General features: G+C 56.1%; 1 protein-coding gene across 4 annotated transcripts; it reads right to left on the bottom strand.

The window, feature by feature from the left end:
• Nucleotides 1-534: 534 nt before the first annotated feature.
• Nucleotides 535-13,803, bottom strand: PGF (placental growth factor). 4 transcript variants are annotated; one of them, XM_061158347.1, is made up of 7 exons: nt 13,411-13,803; nt 12,142-12,184; nt 7,612-7,808; nt 6,393-6,469; nt 4,427-4,456; nt 4,259-4,321; nt 535-1,273 (listed from the first exon to the last, which is right to left on the bottom strand). In XM_061158347.1, exons 1-7 carry the CDS (start codon nt 13,483-13,485, stop codon nt 1,246-1,248), a joined length of 513 nt encoding a protein of 170 aa, XP_061014330.1. In that variant the 5' UTR covers nt 13,486-13,803; the 3' UTR covers nt 535-1,245. The 4 variants fall into 4 exon arrangements, with proteins under 4 accessions (XP_061014330.1, XP_061014331.1, XP_061014332.1 ...); XM_061158348.1 differs by having other exon boundaries at nt 6,405-6,469; XM_061158349.1 differs by lacking the exon at nt 4,259-4,321.
• Nucleotides 13,804-15,275: the final 1,472 nt, after the last annotated feature.

Genomic DNA, 15,275 nt, shown 5'->3' with positions numbered 1-15,275 from the left:
GTTTGGATTGGGGGGAAAAAAAAGCATTTTTTTTCCTCCTTTCATGCCAAGGCATTCAGGAGGAAACAGGAAGATGGGAGGTCCAGGGCGGAAGAAATCAGGTAGCATCTGCCAGTCCCTGCATTCAGCAGCTAGAGTGGGCTGGAGGTGGCGCGGTTTAGGTCCCTGGAGCCAGGAGCCGTGGCACCTGAGAGCCGGGCATTGGGCTGGGGGTAGGGTGGCCCTGGGGAAGGTGGCAGGCGCCAGGGGAAGAGGACTGCGCTCTTGAATTTGAGGGTGTTCAGGGGTGGCTGAGGCCTGGGCCCCCAAGTTTAGGGCCCAGCCTCCATTCTGGGAACTCCTCATTATGGGAAGAATGGGCCTCAGGGTTTTGCCTAAAGCATCTGGAGAAGACACCCCAGGGACTGCAGGCTGGACCCCCACCCCCACTCCCACCCCAGGCAGCCTTGGGGCCCACGGTCCTCTTTCCTCTGTCCCCCTCCCATTTCCTGCTGTCGCCTGCTACTCTGGCAGGAACACTCCCCTGGAAAGCAGTTTCAGACTAGAATACTTTATTCAAGAGAAACTGGCTTGGTGGTCAGAGAGCCACGCGAGGGCAGCTCGCTCCATGTCCAGCTTGGGGCCCACTCTTTGCCTGTGTCCTTGAGAGGGGCGGGATGATGATGCTTTGGCCACAAAGAACAATGTCTCAGCACAAGCAGCAGTTAAGAGGTGAGGCGAGACCGAGGGGACGAGGAGTGGCAGAGGCCCCCCAGGCAAGCACTGTTCTCCAGAGCTGAATATCCGACCTCCAGGGTGCAGAGTGGCTGCCCGCCCACCCCCTCAGCAGGGCCAGGGTGGCCAGAGCAGGGGCCTCCACCCCCGACTTCCACCAGGAGCTTCCCCAGCAAGGGTTGCTGGTCTGTGCGGAGCCCAAGGTTCCGGGAGGGCAGGTGGTGGGTCTCCAGTCCTTCCTTCTCCAGCCTCCTGGAGACCCCCGGGGCCTCTGGAGCCAGGCCTGCCCCTCACAAAGCCACATGTCTTGCTCCTTCTCAAGCTGAAGCCACATGGGTCTGTCTTCTTTCTCTCACGTTCTGTTTAAGGCACTGAATTCCTGAGGGTCCTGTCCCGTGGAGGGAGTGAGTCATTCAGCAGGGATACAATTGGCTAATAAATAGAGGGCAGGTGCCAGCAGGAGGTAACTGAGAATGTGACGGTAATAAATACACCAGCCGGGTGTGGGGGGTCTCTCCTCCGAGGGACTGGTTACCTCCGGGAAAGAGTATCACCGCACCTACCAGAGACCAAACACAGAAAGAGGGTATCAGCCCAGGGTGGAGGGTGGGGTCCCTCCTATGGGAGGGAGGACTTCCCAGAGGGGAAGCTTGGACAGGGAGCACGGAGAGCCTGCAGTGCTCCTGGATCTCTGCTTGCATGAGGCTGAGAAGCGGCTAGGAACTGGCCTTCACCAAGCACTTACCCATGTGCTCAGCCTTGCGCCAAGCACTCTCTCATTTACCCTTAACAATATTCCATGAGGAAGGGTGCAATTACTATCATCCTCTAGCAGATGAGCAAACGGAGGCTCAGAGAGGTTAAGAAACTTGCCCAAGGTCACACAGCAAGTTAGTGACAAAGCCGGCTTTGAACACAGTCTGGCTCCATGCACCAATGCCTTTGGTTACTTTGGGGCAGCAATCTTCAAACGAGGATACCAGAACCCCTGGATGCACATGAAGATTGTCCAAGTCCTATGTGAATATTGGTGGTTTTAAAGGAATCTGCTCCCAGCCTCTACCTGCACTCTGCCTGAAAACTGTGACAGAAGTCTGCTTCCCATCATCTCATTGCCAAAGGCCCTTCTCCCTTAGAAAGGAAGGAAGCTCCTGTTACAGTACTTTGCCTCAAGGTAAAAAGGATTCAGGGGGACACTGAATAAAAGAACAATTTGATAGATATCGGTGTAGGTGGTTGAGAAAAGAAATATGATGAGCTATTGGGTAACCAAGTCTTTTGCAAGTTGGGTGGTTTCCACGTCTGTTTTCAACAAAATTGAAGAGATTAGCTAAATCATCAGCTAATATGTTAAGAGAAGTAAATTCTTATAGCAGATCACTTTCAGGTTTTCAGCAAATATTGTTAACTTGGAAGGGGTTCAAGTGCTTGAGTAACACCCAGCCCCATTTATTTATTTATGTGAACATGGTTTTTCAATCTTTTCATCTGCAAAAAATAAACGGGAATGGAATTATTGCTGAATCCTGTCTCAGTCTGGCAGGAGATAACGGGTTCTTGCCGGGTTCATCAACTAATTGAAAAGTAGCTGCATCCATCTCATTGAGATGCAACCCCAGTAAGACTGATTGTCCTTTTGTGCTTAGCATCTAGTAAAATATAATGTATTTGTGCTGTTTTAATCAATGGGTACTACTAATAATTACTGTGATAATTCATTCCAAGAAAAAATTTAATTTCGAGTTTTCTGCTCGCAGGAAAATTTAAAATAATTCAAACTCATATACCATTGTTGTGGCAGATAAGTAAGACAAGGTGGTACATAAAAAATGTTTGACTATTTAAAAAATATTACATTAGGCTGAAATTCTGTGGGGAAAGTAAAATGGAAAGTCATGTTCGAGGAAAAAAGAAGCAATGGAAATATGCAGCTATTAAAGGAGAGTGTTCATATATTTTTTGATGTTGTTAAACAATTTTTAAAAAGTGGATGATCGTATTAAATTAGGATGGCAAAAAATAAATAAATAAATAAATTAGGATGGCTTATTCCACAGGATACCTCTGGAGAGTGATATAATGGCTTTATATTAAAATGCTAATATATTACATCCTTTGCAACTATCTACAATGTTGATGAAAAGGGTTAATGTCGACTTAAAAATGAACAAGGGGGCACGTGGGCTTTGGAAGTTCTTTCAAGAGATTCCCAAATGAAACATTTGAAGACTGCTACCCCAGCAGCTAGGACAGGACACTTTCCATCTGGGGCTGCCTGGTTGGGGAGCCCAACCAGGACTGCCAGCCCCTCCCCTAGTCACTGCTTGGAACCAGGGGAGAAATAAGGGCTACATGCCTGCAGGGACCAACCTCTGAGAAGCCCTAGCTTCACGGAGTGGGGTGGACATGTCTGCTCCTGCAGGGACAGGCTCACAGGGTAGGGCTTGGCCAGCCCCAGCCCCATGACATGAGAAGATCTGTGGAAAAGACAGGACTGTGGAGACAGTCCTGTTGCTGGGAGGAGACTGGCCTTGGAGAACCGCAGTGTGACTGAGTTACTGCGCATGTGAGGTACTTTATTTTTCCTGCTTACTCTCACAGATTCGGGGTTGCCCTTTGCTAATTCTGCTCTTTCAACACTCAGGCCTGGACCCCAGCCACCTTCTCCAGAGGTGAAACCAAATGGACAGGTAACATGGACAAAGAAAGAAAAGCAAGTAGACCCCAAGGCTCTCTGGGAGAGTGAAAGAAATACTGGTCTGAGAGCCAGTGAGGGGCTCTACCTTCCCTAGGGCCTCCAAGAGGTAGCCCTGGCTAAATTTTTGGACTTAAAAAAAAAACCTGTTACTTCTTTTTTTTTTTTGGCCACACCCTGCAGCATGTGGGACCTTAGTTTCCTGACCAGGGATCAAACCGGCAACCCGTGTGTTGAGAGGTGGAGTTTTAACCACTAGACCACTGGCCTGTGTGTGTGCTAAGTTGCCTCATTCGGGTCTGACTCTTTTTTTTTTTTTTTAGTATCTTTTCAATGTTGAGCTTTTTTTTTATTTTTATTTTTATTTTTTTTATTAGTTGGAGGCTAATTACTTCACAGAGTCTGACTCTTTACCACCCCAAGGACTGTAGCCCACCAGTCTCAGTCCCTAAATTTTTGGACTTTCTAACACTAGAGTGTAAGCCCTGTAAGGGCAGAAATATTATTGGTCTGCCCACGAAAGTACCTGGCACACAGTAAGTGCTTGGTAAATGTTTGTAGATTGACCGAATGCTTGTTTGACCCCCCTGACGCTCATTCTACACACAGAAAAACTAGGCTCAGAGAGGTGATGTGACTTGCTCAAGGCCACACAGAAACTTAGAACTAAGCCGGAACGGCTTCCTGGTTCTTGTCTCAGTTCACCTGAGGCTTCCTAGGCCCTGGCATCTCTAGGTTCTGGCCCGCACCGCTGGCTTTGTCCCTCCTCGACCACTGACCATGCTGGCAGGGTGGGGCTCCCCTCTGGCCCAGCCTCCTTGCCATCCCTGGGCACCCCCGCGCACTCACAGGTGACAGTCTTTGTGTTTCTGCTCCTTTCTCTTCCTCTGGCCCCTGACCTTGGCTCTCCTCCTGCAATAAGCCAAAAGCGTCAAGACAGAGCAGCTGGGGGCCCCCATGCTAGGTCAGGGGTTGGCAGGCCTAAGAACAGCCTGGCACCCCTGCCAGGCTGCTTACCTTTTTGGCTTCGTCTTCCCCCACCGAGGTCTGGAAAAACAGAGAGAGGAATGGAGGAGAATTAGGACAGCTGTAGGTGGGGGCTCCCTGGCCAGACTCCCCTGGCCATCACTGGGGCTGGCCCTGTAGTTGGGGCTGAAGCCACTAGGGGGTAGCGTGGAGCTGGTGAGGGAGAGATGCCCAGAGGCCTGGGGGCTTCCACTCCCACTCTAGGCCCTGGTGACCCCACTACGAGAGGTGCGAGTGCTCTCTTGGGGGTCCTCTCCACACCCGTCTGCTCTCCTCTGCTTCTTGGAATCAAATCTGGGGACTGAGTCTGCTCTCTGCAGCCTTTCTCTGTTCACGTCCTTCCCTTGCACCTGCCAGGGTGCCCTTTCCTTCCAGAGTGCCCTCTGGGAATGTCCTAACTGGCAGTGAGTGAGGGGCAAGGCCACCTGTCAAGGCACAACGGCCACCACCCTACCCTGGGGACGTGTGATGTTGCAGCAATCTCAGGGATCAGGGTGAGGGAGCAGGATGACGGGAGGTGATCGAAAGCCCCACAGTCACCAGACTTGTCCTGGCTCTGTCTCCCGGGGCCGTGGCTGTTGGCCCAGAAGAGAGAAGAAAGGTGGCCCTGTTGCTCAGCCCTCTGGAAGGCGACAGTCTTCCCTGGGAACCAGGGTGGGGGTGTGGGACAGCGTGGTGACAGTCAGCTTTGGGCCAGGGAAGGCTGCCCTAGGCTGGCCGTCCTCTTGGGAGCCAGGGCAGGGTACCAGCACCTTCTGGGACTGTCTGGTCTTGTCTCTGCCATCTGGGACCAGTCAGAGACACTCTTGTACCCTTAATCTTCTCATCTGTCTGCCCCTACATAGAGGTTATGAGGGCAAAGGTGATGGGGAAGGTGAAAGGTCATTGTCTAGCACTGTGCCAAGGAGGATTTGCTACTGAACTGTTGTTACATGGCCAAGCCCTGGCAAGGGAGGATGGGAGGAAACTGAGGCAGGGCTTCTAGCAGTGGTATAGGTCCAAGAGCAGTGGCCAGAGCCCTGGACACCAGGCAGGACCAAGCCCAGGGCAGTACTGGGGTGTCTGTAGAGTGTGGTAATGGCCATGAGAGGTAGCATGAGAAAGGGAAGGTTTAGGGGTCAACAGGCTGGGGTCAACCCACTAGCTGTGGCAAATCATGTAACCATAGCAAGCCTCGGTTTCCTCATCTGTAAAATGGGTGGTTAGGAGACCAAGGACCTGGCCTGTCTTGCTCACCACTGTATCCCAAGCATCTGAGACCATACCTAGCATACAGTAAGTGCTCAATAGATGTCTGCTGATTAAATCAGAAACACACTCAGGTCGGGTGCCTATGTTGGGCGAGGCACAGAGGAGATGCACCATAAACGGTGGCTCTCCCCCTCTTCCTGCCCCATGACATGGCTCAGGATCTCTGGTCCCATGCCTCCATCCCATGGCCCAGAGGTATCAGGAGTGCCCCTGAACCAGTTGCCGGTGCCAGGCCTGCTGCTCCTGGTAACTAATGCTAAGAGTGCCCTGGGCACCAGCAGCAAGATGTGTTGGGGAGAGGCTCTGCCAGGTGGAGACTTGACTTTAAAGAAAGCCTGTGCCTCCTTCCCTCTGCCCCTTCCCTCCTACCAGGGTTTGTCTGTCTTTGAGCTCCTCAATCCCGTTGCCCCCTCCCGTGGGTCCAAGTGCCTCTTCCAGGGCCCTGGCATCCCCCTCCCAGCTCAAAGAGGGAGACGGCGTGCCCAAGCCTGGCCAGTTTGGGAGGGACCCTGGCTCCCTCTGGCCCTGTGAGTTCTCAGTAGCTATGCTCCAGCTCCTGGGACCAGCTTCCTGGGCTGTCACCGGTCCCCAGTTTCCCTGGTCTCCATCAACAAGGAAGGAGGCACAGACTGCCGCACGCATGGTCAACCCCTGGCTGATGCCGCCAGGTGTGTGGGGGCTGTCCCGGCTGCACCCGTGGACCCACCTGCACTCGCACCTGACGTGCTGAGAGAAGCTCATCTCCACAAAGAAGGGCAAGTCCAGAGCGCGGTACTTCATGAGCTGTGAGGAGACAAAGGTTGGGTGACTGGACTGCGGGGTGGCCTTCAGGTTTCCAATACTCCATCTGGCCACCCCTTAGGGGAGGACCAGACTCCCTACTTCCCACCAGCCTTGGTACTGCATGGGCTTCCCTGGTGGCTCAGATGGTAAAGAATCTGCCTGCAATGCAGGAGACCTGGGTTCAATTCCTGGGTAGGGAGATCCCCTGGAGAAGGGATAAGCTACCCATTCCAGTATTCTTGGGCTTCCCTGATGGCTCAGATGGTAAAGAATCTGCCTGCAATGCGGGAGACCTGGGTTCAATTCCTGGGTAGGGAAGATCCCTTGGAGGAGGGCTTGGCAACCCACTCCAGTATTCATGCCTGGAGAATCCCATGGACAAAGGATAGCTGGTGGGTTACAGTCTGAGGGATCGCAAAGAATCGGACACAACCGAGCGACTAACACTTACTTACTTACTTCTGTACTACACACCCTCATTCCGCTTGGAGTGTGGGGCAAACAGCCCTCCTACCTGCCTGCGGACCCGAGGGAGGCTCCCATCCCCCCCTCATCCCAGGGCCATCAGCAAAGCACAGGGTAGGAAGGTGGCCCATACTCTGAAGGCAGCAAGGCCTATGTTCAAATTGTGGCTTTTCCACTTGCTAAGTAGGTGAAATATCATCTCTGAAGCTCAGGTTCCCTCTGTGAAATGGGAATATCACTTGGCTCCAAAGATTGAATGTTGAGGTAACATTTCTGAAGCACAGTGCTTGGAAATTTTTGAGGTTTCAAGTGCTCAGAAAAAAAACCCAACATTGTGAGTGTGAGTGTGGAAGCAAAGCTCAGGGCACCGAACGCTCCTGGTATAAAAAGGGACATTTTGAATCCAAACAGATTTCTTTCCCAACCTCAATGAGATATCTTGTGTCCTGGAGTAGGGCTAAGCCAGAGCCTGAGAAAGCTGGTAAGGGAGGAGGAGAGGGGGCTCAAAGATGGGGCTGGGGCTCAAGAAGGAGGAGTGCTGTGGGTAAGAACACCTGGGTATCACTTTGGGTCCTGTGACCCTGGCCTGCCCTCTCCTGGTCCCCTCTCTCGGGGAGCAGACTCTGTGGCTGTGGATGGCGGGGCAGGCTGGGACCCGAGCCGGGGCGTCTCCCTACCTGCATGGTGATGTTGGCTGTCTCCAGGGGCATGCAGTGCATCTTTTCATCGCTGCAGCAGCCGGTGCAGCGCACCAGGGAGACGCAGGATGGGCTGAATAGGTGCTCCATCTCGCTGGGGTACTCAGACACGATGTCCACCAACCTCTCTACCGGCTGGCAGTAGCTGCGTTCCCACACTCGCTGGAAGGGCACCACTGCAAGGAGGCACAGACAGCCGGCTCAGGTCCCGGGGCAGGGCAGGCCCTCCCAGGCTCAGCCCACACCTGCTCCTCCAGGAAGCCCCCAGCCTGCGTGAGCTCTCCCCTTGCTCTGAACTCTTGATGTCAATCCTCTGGGACGACAACTGCACCCCCCCTGCCCTCCCGGCTCATCTGCTAGATGGAAATCCCAGGGGAACAGAACTTCTTAGGGGCTTGCGATTCTCGGCTCTGTTCTCAGCTCAGGCGCTGGCATCGGCCTCGGGGGCCTTGCAGCTCGGAGGAGTGTGTCCTGGCAGTATCCCCAGGCCCTCTGGATCTTTTTCAGGGCCTCACCTGGTCCTCCCCTGGTCTTGAGAAATTGGCAGAATACAGTTAGCTCTGCAAGTTCCGCAGGACTGGCTTGCAGAGTCCCACAGGGAGGGTGAACCTTCCCCTTAGTCCTTATTTCCTCTCCTGTCTGGGCCAGCTCCTCCGCCTGGTGGCCCAGACTGCAGCCAGCGATGTGGCCCATCCCCGCTCTCCATTTTCCGTTGGACCACCCTTGCATGGGCCCAGGGCCACATCACTCAGATTCCCTCTTTTGGTCCATGCTCCTTGCCCCCTTCTCATTTCTAACCAAATAAAGACCACCACCCACTCCTCTGGGCCTGCCTCCCTGCCTCCTCTCTGAAGCCTTCTCCAACTTGTCTGATATGAACAGATGTTCCTCTTTTGAGCATAACTCAGCCCCAAGAGCTTGCTTTATCTCCATCACTGGAGGCTTTTATCATTTTTACAACCGAGTTGAGGCTCCTTGAAGACAGGCACCCAAACACCCAGTAAACACAGGCTAGGTAATTACTGACTGAGTAGATGATAGTTCACTGAAAATTATCAGGGACATCCCCGACCCCCACGATGTCCTGGTGGTTGTGACCGGATCTTTGGGGGCCTGATCTGGAGTCTCTCAAAAGATGCTCCTCCTTTCGGGGAGGGCCTGGGGCCTGGACCCAAACACAGACTGGCAGGAATTGAATAGCCAGAGCCAGGAGACTGGCTCCTAGTCCCGGCCCTGCGCTGGCTGTGTGACCTTGGGGAGGTCACTGCACCTTTCTGGGTGTATCAGTTTCTCCAGCTGGGGAAAAAGAAGAAGGCTGGGAAGAGATGGTTGCTAAGGGCTCCCCCAGCTCTGACAGGCGCTCTGTGTTTCTATGTGCACTGCACACACGGCCCAGCCCAGCCTTGAGACCGCGGGCAGAGACACATCGCCAATCCTGGGTCACCCTGCCCTGCACTGGATGGTCGTCCTCCTCTGGTGGGGGAGAACAGGGGAGCTGGACCACCTGGGGTCCCTGCAGCCTCTGCCCTGCTCCCAGCAGCCCCTCACTTCCTTCCACGGCCCTTCCTAGGAGGCAGAAGGGGCTGAAGTCCATTCTACAGAGCCTGCGAGGACGTGAGTCTCAGGGTAATCTCAGAGGAAAAATAAACTTCAGCCCTAGCAGAGGCCCTCGGGAAAGGCTGCAAGCCGGTGGAAAATACCCAAGAGGCGGTGTGTCCACGTGGAGCTGGCTGGGGCGGCACAGAGCAATAAACCCTGCTTATCTGGGCGTTTGCGGCTCCATTCTGCCCTGTCTGTTGCAGGGGCACTAGGGCTGGGTCCGGGGATGGGAAGGGGACCAGAGGCCTCCCTGATCCTGCCTCTCCAGGCCTCTGGGCCACTCTCCCTGGACCCAAGCAGGAAGCAAGGCCATGTCCGCCAGGCAGCCCAGAGCCCCAGGAAACTGGCCTTTGCAGGCAGAGGTCAGAGGAGCAGCTCCCTAATGTAACTCCATGAGTGCGTGTTTAGTCTAAAAGCTTCATGAGCACTACGTAACTCTCAACGCTTAATCTCTGCCTTGGAAAACGTAAATAACAGGAGAGGAATAGCCGGCTGCCAAAGTGCCATAGAAGGTTCAGGGTCCCACCTCGGGACCAGCCATCAGGAAGAGTGCAAAAGCAGAGGAATGGCCCCAAAGGCCCCTATCATCCCACAAGCAGACTCCAGCCCACCCGGGCTGTGGGGCCACTGCTGGGTTAAGCAGAGCCCGGCAGGGCTGAGAAGGAAGAAGAGACTTCCTGTTCCCCCCACGCCCACCACACGGACTATGTCAACAGGACCTAGGCTCCAGGGCCCTGAAGCCCGGTACGTCCTGGGCCACATAGCCCAGATGGCGCTGGGAGAGGGCGGGGAAGGCGGTGGGCTGGGCCTGGCTTACCTGGTGGCCATCAAGGAAGAGGGTCGCTTATCCCTGGCGCTGCTGTCTGGGGGTGTGGGAGAGTCAGAGGGTGCTGGGCAAGAGGCCGGCTGAGAGATGTGGTGACCGCTCCCAGATGTGGGCTGAGCTTCTTAGCAAAGAGCTCTGCTCATCTGCTCCTGAGAGCACTTCCTCTGGCCCCCGACCTGCTCAGAGGCCAGGGTTGCAGAGAGGAACGGGGTCGGGGAGGGGGGTTGCCTGTGGCCCAGGCAGGCCCCTGGCTGCCCCCAGGGCCATGAGTGGGCTCCCTTGCCAGCCCCTGGGCAAGCTTCTGGTCTGGCTACAGATGCCTACCATCCAGGAGAGAGGAGATCCCTGGATGGGAAGTGTTTCATCCTGAGAGCAAGCTCCTGGGGAGGCCACTGGGTGGGGGTGGGGGGACAGGACTGGGCAGAGCCATGAACCACCAGCCCAAACCCAGCAGGTATCCCCTCCGTGGTCACGGGCAGAGCACACAGCCAGCCTGCTTCGAGAGACACCCTGTTCATGCCTGCTCAGCTGTGAGCCATGGGGAGGCTTGGTGTCATGCACTCCAGCTCTGCACATGTCCTGAGGGGTGTCTGAGCCTTTAGGCAACAACCCCAAGGGCCTCTCTGAGCCCCAGAGCCTTCATCTACAAAATGTGGAGAATATGAGTGCTTTCCTAGTTCACAGCTTGTGGTCAGTATGGAGTTATAGTAAGTGGCCGATACTATTACCATGAATAGTAACAGTAAAAAAAATCAACATCTGTGGCTGCAGAATACATAGCATGCTGTCTCTTGTCTGGTATTATGAGGGGATGTCATTTTCAGGGTTTTGATAACTGGGGTCCAAAGTTCTTTCCCTGGTCACAATACAGGCTCCCTAATCGATGATGATGATGACAAGGGAGGTGCCCTAAGGGATTGAGACTTCCCAGCCTCCTCACCCAGGTCCCTGGGATATATATACTCTTGGGACTCCTCTATGGAGTCACAGAATCCTGCCAACTGGGAAAAAGAACTTTTAGATATCATTTGGTCTAACACTCCCATTTTACAGATGATGAAACTGAAGCTCAGACTTCTTTGTCCAAAATATACTAAAAGGATCAAAAGGGCCATGGGGTGGAGGTAAGTGATGGGTCCCTCACCAAATCCCAGAAAGCCTAATATTGTGCCAGTCCCAGAGGGGACAGCAGGGCTAGGGAGAAGGTATCAGTGAAATCAACGACTGCTACTGCCCCCACCTTCTCAGTGCCCAACGGGCCTGCGACTCAAGCTGGCAGAGCATGACCAAGTCCAGGAGAGGCTGGCTACCAGGCGGTAGAGGGAGGGTGTTCCCAGCATGCAGAGTCTACCACGCGTGTGTGTGCGCACGTCCCTACACGCTCCCTTTCTTCCGTGGGAAGTGGTGTGTGGCCTGTCTGCACGTCTCGGAGAGGCAGGGAGGGAGGAGCAAGGCGGGGGGCTTGGCATGGGCCTCCTGCCTTCTGCACGTATGTCTCTTTGGCAAATTCTTGCCCTTTGAAGATTCTCCCTTGGTGCAACCTAGGGTGGGGAGTGGAGGGGCCGGGAAGGGCATGACTCACTCTGTCTGTGTGTAATCAATGGAGAGGCCTCCTCAGGTCCCTGAAGTTCCTCCAGCCTGGCTGCTGGGAAGTCCTCTTGCCCTTCCCTGGTCCTCTTGATTGCTGGCCCACTGCAGCCTGCTTCTGACCCTCAGTCTAGCCCTTGGCACTCATCACTGCACTGCCTTCCAAGACCCCATCTGCCCCCTTAAAGCGTGCTGGGAAAGGGCTCTGAGCCAACTGTTTGGACACTGGGTATATGCGCTCCTGCCCTGCTCTCTGGATGCCCAGTGACCCTGGCCCAGGAAGAGACCTCTCTAGGCCTCCGGGTCACAATGCAAGGGGGATCTCTCAGGCCCTGCCAACTCTGTCAGCTAGGGCCTCAGCCAGCTTGCAGTCTCTTCCAACTTAATATTGGCCTGCACCCACTCTTCATGCCAACCCTTTCCCATCCGCTGCTGAGCTCTGGGATGTGAGGGCTTGGGGAGCCCTGCACCACCCCCGCCACGCCCAGCCAGCTTACCTTCCACCTTTGATGAAATGTTCCCAGAAGACAAGGCCCACTGCTGTGGACAGAAAGGTGCAGAGGTGAGGGGGGTGACCTTGGGCCTCTGTGCTCTGGGGTCCCGTGCGTTGGCAAGAGCACAGAGGCCCCCTCCACCCTCCTGCCCACCTGCTGCTCGGACACGCTGCCCCGTCTCAAGGCTCACTCTTTCCAGGTGCAACTGACAACTTGAGGGAACCTGGATGGGTCCCACTTTCTCTGGCCTCAGCTTCTTCATTTGGAAAGGGTGGGAGACTAGAGAAGCTTTGGAGACCCATTTGCCTGCTATGTCCCAAAGACCTGGTGAGACTATGGGGTTCTCCCTTCTACCCAGCCCCCAGGCAGCCCAGCTAGGTCCTGTGCAGCTTGCCTTGGCCGGGTGCCAGAGCCCAGGGGGAGGCCATCAGCTGGTGGGAGCAGAGGCGCTGGAGCTGGTGGCGCCAGGAGCTGCTGCTGCCGGTAAAGTTACACCTCTAAGCAGCCCTGCAGCAGGCGGGCGGGCGGCGGGTGGTACGGCTCTCCTGCCCCCTCGTGGGACTTGCCCAGCCCACCCACTTCTGCGCTGGGGCCGGGGACTCCCAGGGCAGTGGGATAGGGCAGTGGGGGTACCGTGGTGGGAAGGGAGCTTCATTGGCTTTGTCAGGATTTCACTGCCCCAGCTGGCTTGCAGCCAGACTCACCCAGCTCCTGGGAAAAGGGCTCTGCTCACTTCCCCAGGCCCTGCACTCAGGACCTCCGGCTGCCCACCCCGGGAAAGAGGGCACAGTGGGACTCTTGTCTCACCCCCCCGCCCCAGCCCACCCAGAAGCCCTGGGCTCCGCCCAGAGCCTTGGCGGGGACAGGGCCCAGCCTCCCCCACCAATGGCCTCTTGGGCTGGCTTCCCTTCCACCAGGCCAGGTCAGAGGTCCTGGGGGCGCCTGCCTGGTCACAGGGCCTCGACCCTGACCACAAGGCCAGGGACCCGCCTGGGATTAGCAGAGAGATGCTTTTAGCAAAGCCACCGGGGGCTCCAGGGGCCAGACAGGAAACCTCCCTCCCTTCTCTGTGGCTTCCCTGCCCCCGCCAAGACAGACCCCCAGGGGCTGGAGTCTGGGACAGTCCAGCCTGAGGTCTCCTCCCAGAGGACTGGGTCTGGCCTGGCTCCTGGGAAGCGTGGGGACATCATTGAGGGTGCCAGTGCCCGCTGTGGGTCTGGGATTTCAGAGCCCCGCCCCTCCCCATTCCCAGTCTGGGGGTGGGAGTCTTACCTGGGGGGGCACGGCGGGCAAAGCCAGCCCCGTCAGGAGCTGCAGGAAGCAAGTGAACAGTCTCATGGTAGGCATCTTCTCAGACGTACCAAACCAGGGGGTTGCAAGAGAAAACCACCATGCTCATCTCCAGGGGGAGCCCCTGGCGCAGGACCGGAGTTGGATGGGAGCTGGATGCCCCCCTCACTGCTGCCCCGAGGTCGACCTGAGCATCCTCTGAAAGCCCTGGAGATTCTGGAGGCCCCCGCAGGTAAGGCTGATGCAGAGAGTCCGGCGGGGCCGGGCGGCGTGGGGCAAGCGGGTCCCTGGGAGGGCCGGTCAGGAGTCCCAACGCGATCCCGGGTCCTCTCTCTCTGGTAGCCGGCCAGTGATGCGGCTTCTCGCTCAGACAGCAGCTCCCTTCTGGGACTTAAAGCTTGTTGGCGGCGGTGTTTCAGGGGCCGCGGACGGGGCGGGGCCGCACGGCCGCCCCGCCCACCGCCGACGAGGCTCCAGACCCGAGTCCCAGGGAGAGGCCGAGCCCAGCGGGGCCAGAGGGCGACCGGGCGGCGTGGATCTGAGCCCCAGCTCCCTCAGCCCGTGGTGCCTGAAAGGGCCGATCCCCACGCGGACTTGAAAGAAGGCCAGTCAGACCCGTGTCCGCATCCTCCCCGGCGACGCTCGGAGCCTGCTGCCGCCGCCCAGCACGGGGCACCATCGGACTCGGGCAGCACCCAGTGCGGGCCGCGGAGAGGGGACCGCAGCTCGGCTCTGGCCACCTCGGGTGCGGGAAAGCCAGGTCAGCCCGACGCCTGTGCTCAAAGCTCCTGATGTTAGCGGCCTCTGCAGAGATACCGCTTCAGACCCCCCAGGAAGGCAATGATTTGGTCTGGCACTTCATGGTGCCACCTATACCATCGCCATAATCCTGCAGGGTGAAAGAATTCTCAGCCCTATTCTATAGACGAAGCCGTGTCCGACTCTGCAGCCCAGTGGACTGCAGTCGGCCAGGCTCCGTGGACAGAGCAAAGAGCGGACAGGGCTGAGAGTCTAAGCACAGCACACAGCACACAGATGGAGAAACTGAGGTTCCAAGAGTGTCCCTGCCTGTATGTGTCCTACACACACATGTACTCTTGCAAAGTGTGTGTGTATGTGTGTGTAACTAAGCCAAGCCATGTGGCTGTCTCTTCAGCCCAAGCACCATCCTCTTAGCCAGGCACTCAGACAGCCGGCACCCGTTGCGACTTCAGCACTTATTTCCTCTTGTGGGAAGCAGTTTTCCCAGGCCTTGCCAGCAAACCGGCCACATGTGGGTTGGAGAGTGGCCGAGTGCAGCATTTCCTCCAGGTCCCAGGAGAAGGAGGAGGTGTTCCAGTGCAGCAGAGGTCTGTGTGCGTGTGTGTGTGTGTGTCTGTGCCTGTGCCTGTGTGTGGGCACTTAGGTGCGGTTGTGAAGGTCCACCGTGAGCTCTCTGTGTAGTCTGGGTGTCTGTAAATGTCGCTTGTGTGAGGGTCTGTTCTCTTGATATCTCTGTATGCCTGTGTGATTGTGTGTGTGATGTGTGATTTTTCTGCTGGGTTTGGAAGAGTGTCTGAATGTGCCTTTCAGCGGGATTGTGAATTCGTATGCCTGCCCATGTCTTTGTATGTGAATATCTGGGCCGGTTGCTGTGTGTGACTATGCATCTCTCTGCATATTTGTGTGTGTCTTCAAGGGTTCATCACCACCACCACCCTCTGCACACAGCTTCCTGGATGCAATAACCTGGCAGGACTTGGGGTCATGGGTTGGCCTGGGCCTGGGGCTGGTGGGCGGCTGTGGGAGAGGGGGGAGGTCTGAGAGGCGGGCCTTACAGCTCACATTCCAACCAGGAAAAGAGAGGC

The sequence above is a fragment of the Dama dama genome, chromosome 12 (assembly GCF_033118175.1).
Source record: "Dama dama isolate Ldn47 chromosome 12, ASM3311817v1, whole genome shotgun sequence".
Lineage (NCBI taxonomy): Eukaryota > Metazoa > Chordata > Mammalia > Artiodactyla > Cervidae > Dama > Dama dama.
Note: the sequence above shows the minus strand (reverse complement) of the source record. Positions and strands in the feature narration are given on the sequence as shown.

Bases quoted from the DNA above. Each gene is read 5' to 3' on its own strand.
- PGF (XM_061158347.1), bottom strand. From the start codon at position 13,485: ATGCCTACCATGAGACTGTTCACTTGCTTCCTGCAGCTCCTGACGGGG. The intron at 4,322-4,426 runs GTAAGCAGCCTG...GGCTTATTGCAG, and splicing joins GGGAAGACGAAGCCAAAAAG to GAGGAGAGCCAAGGTCAGGG. The intron at 1,274-4,258 runs GTGAGTGCGCGG...GGTCTCTGGTAG, and splicing joins AAACACAAAGACTGTCACCT to GTGCGGTGATACTCTTTCCC.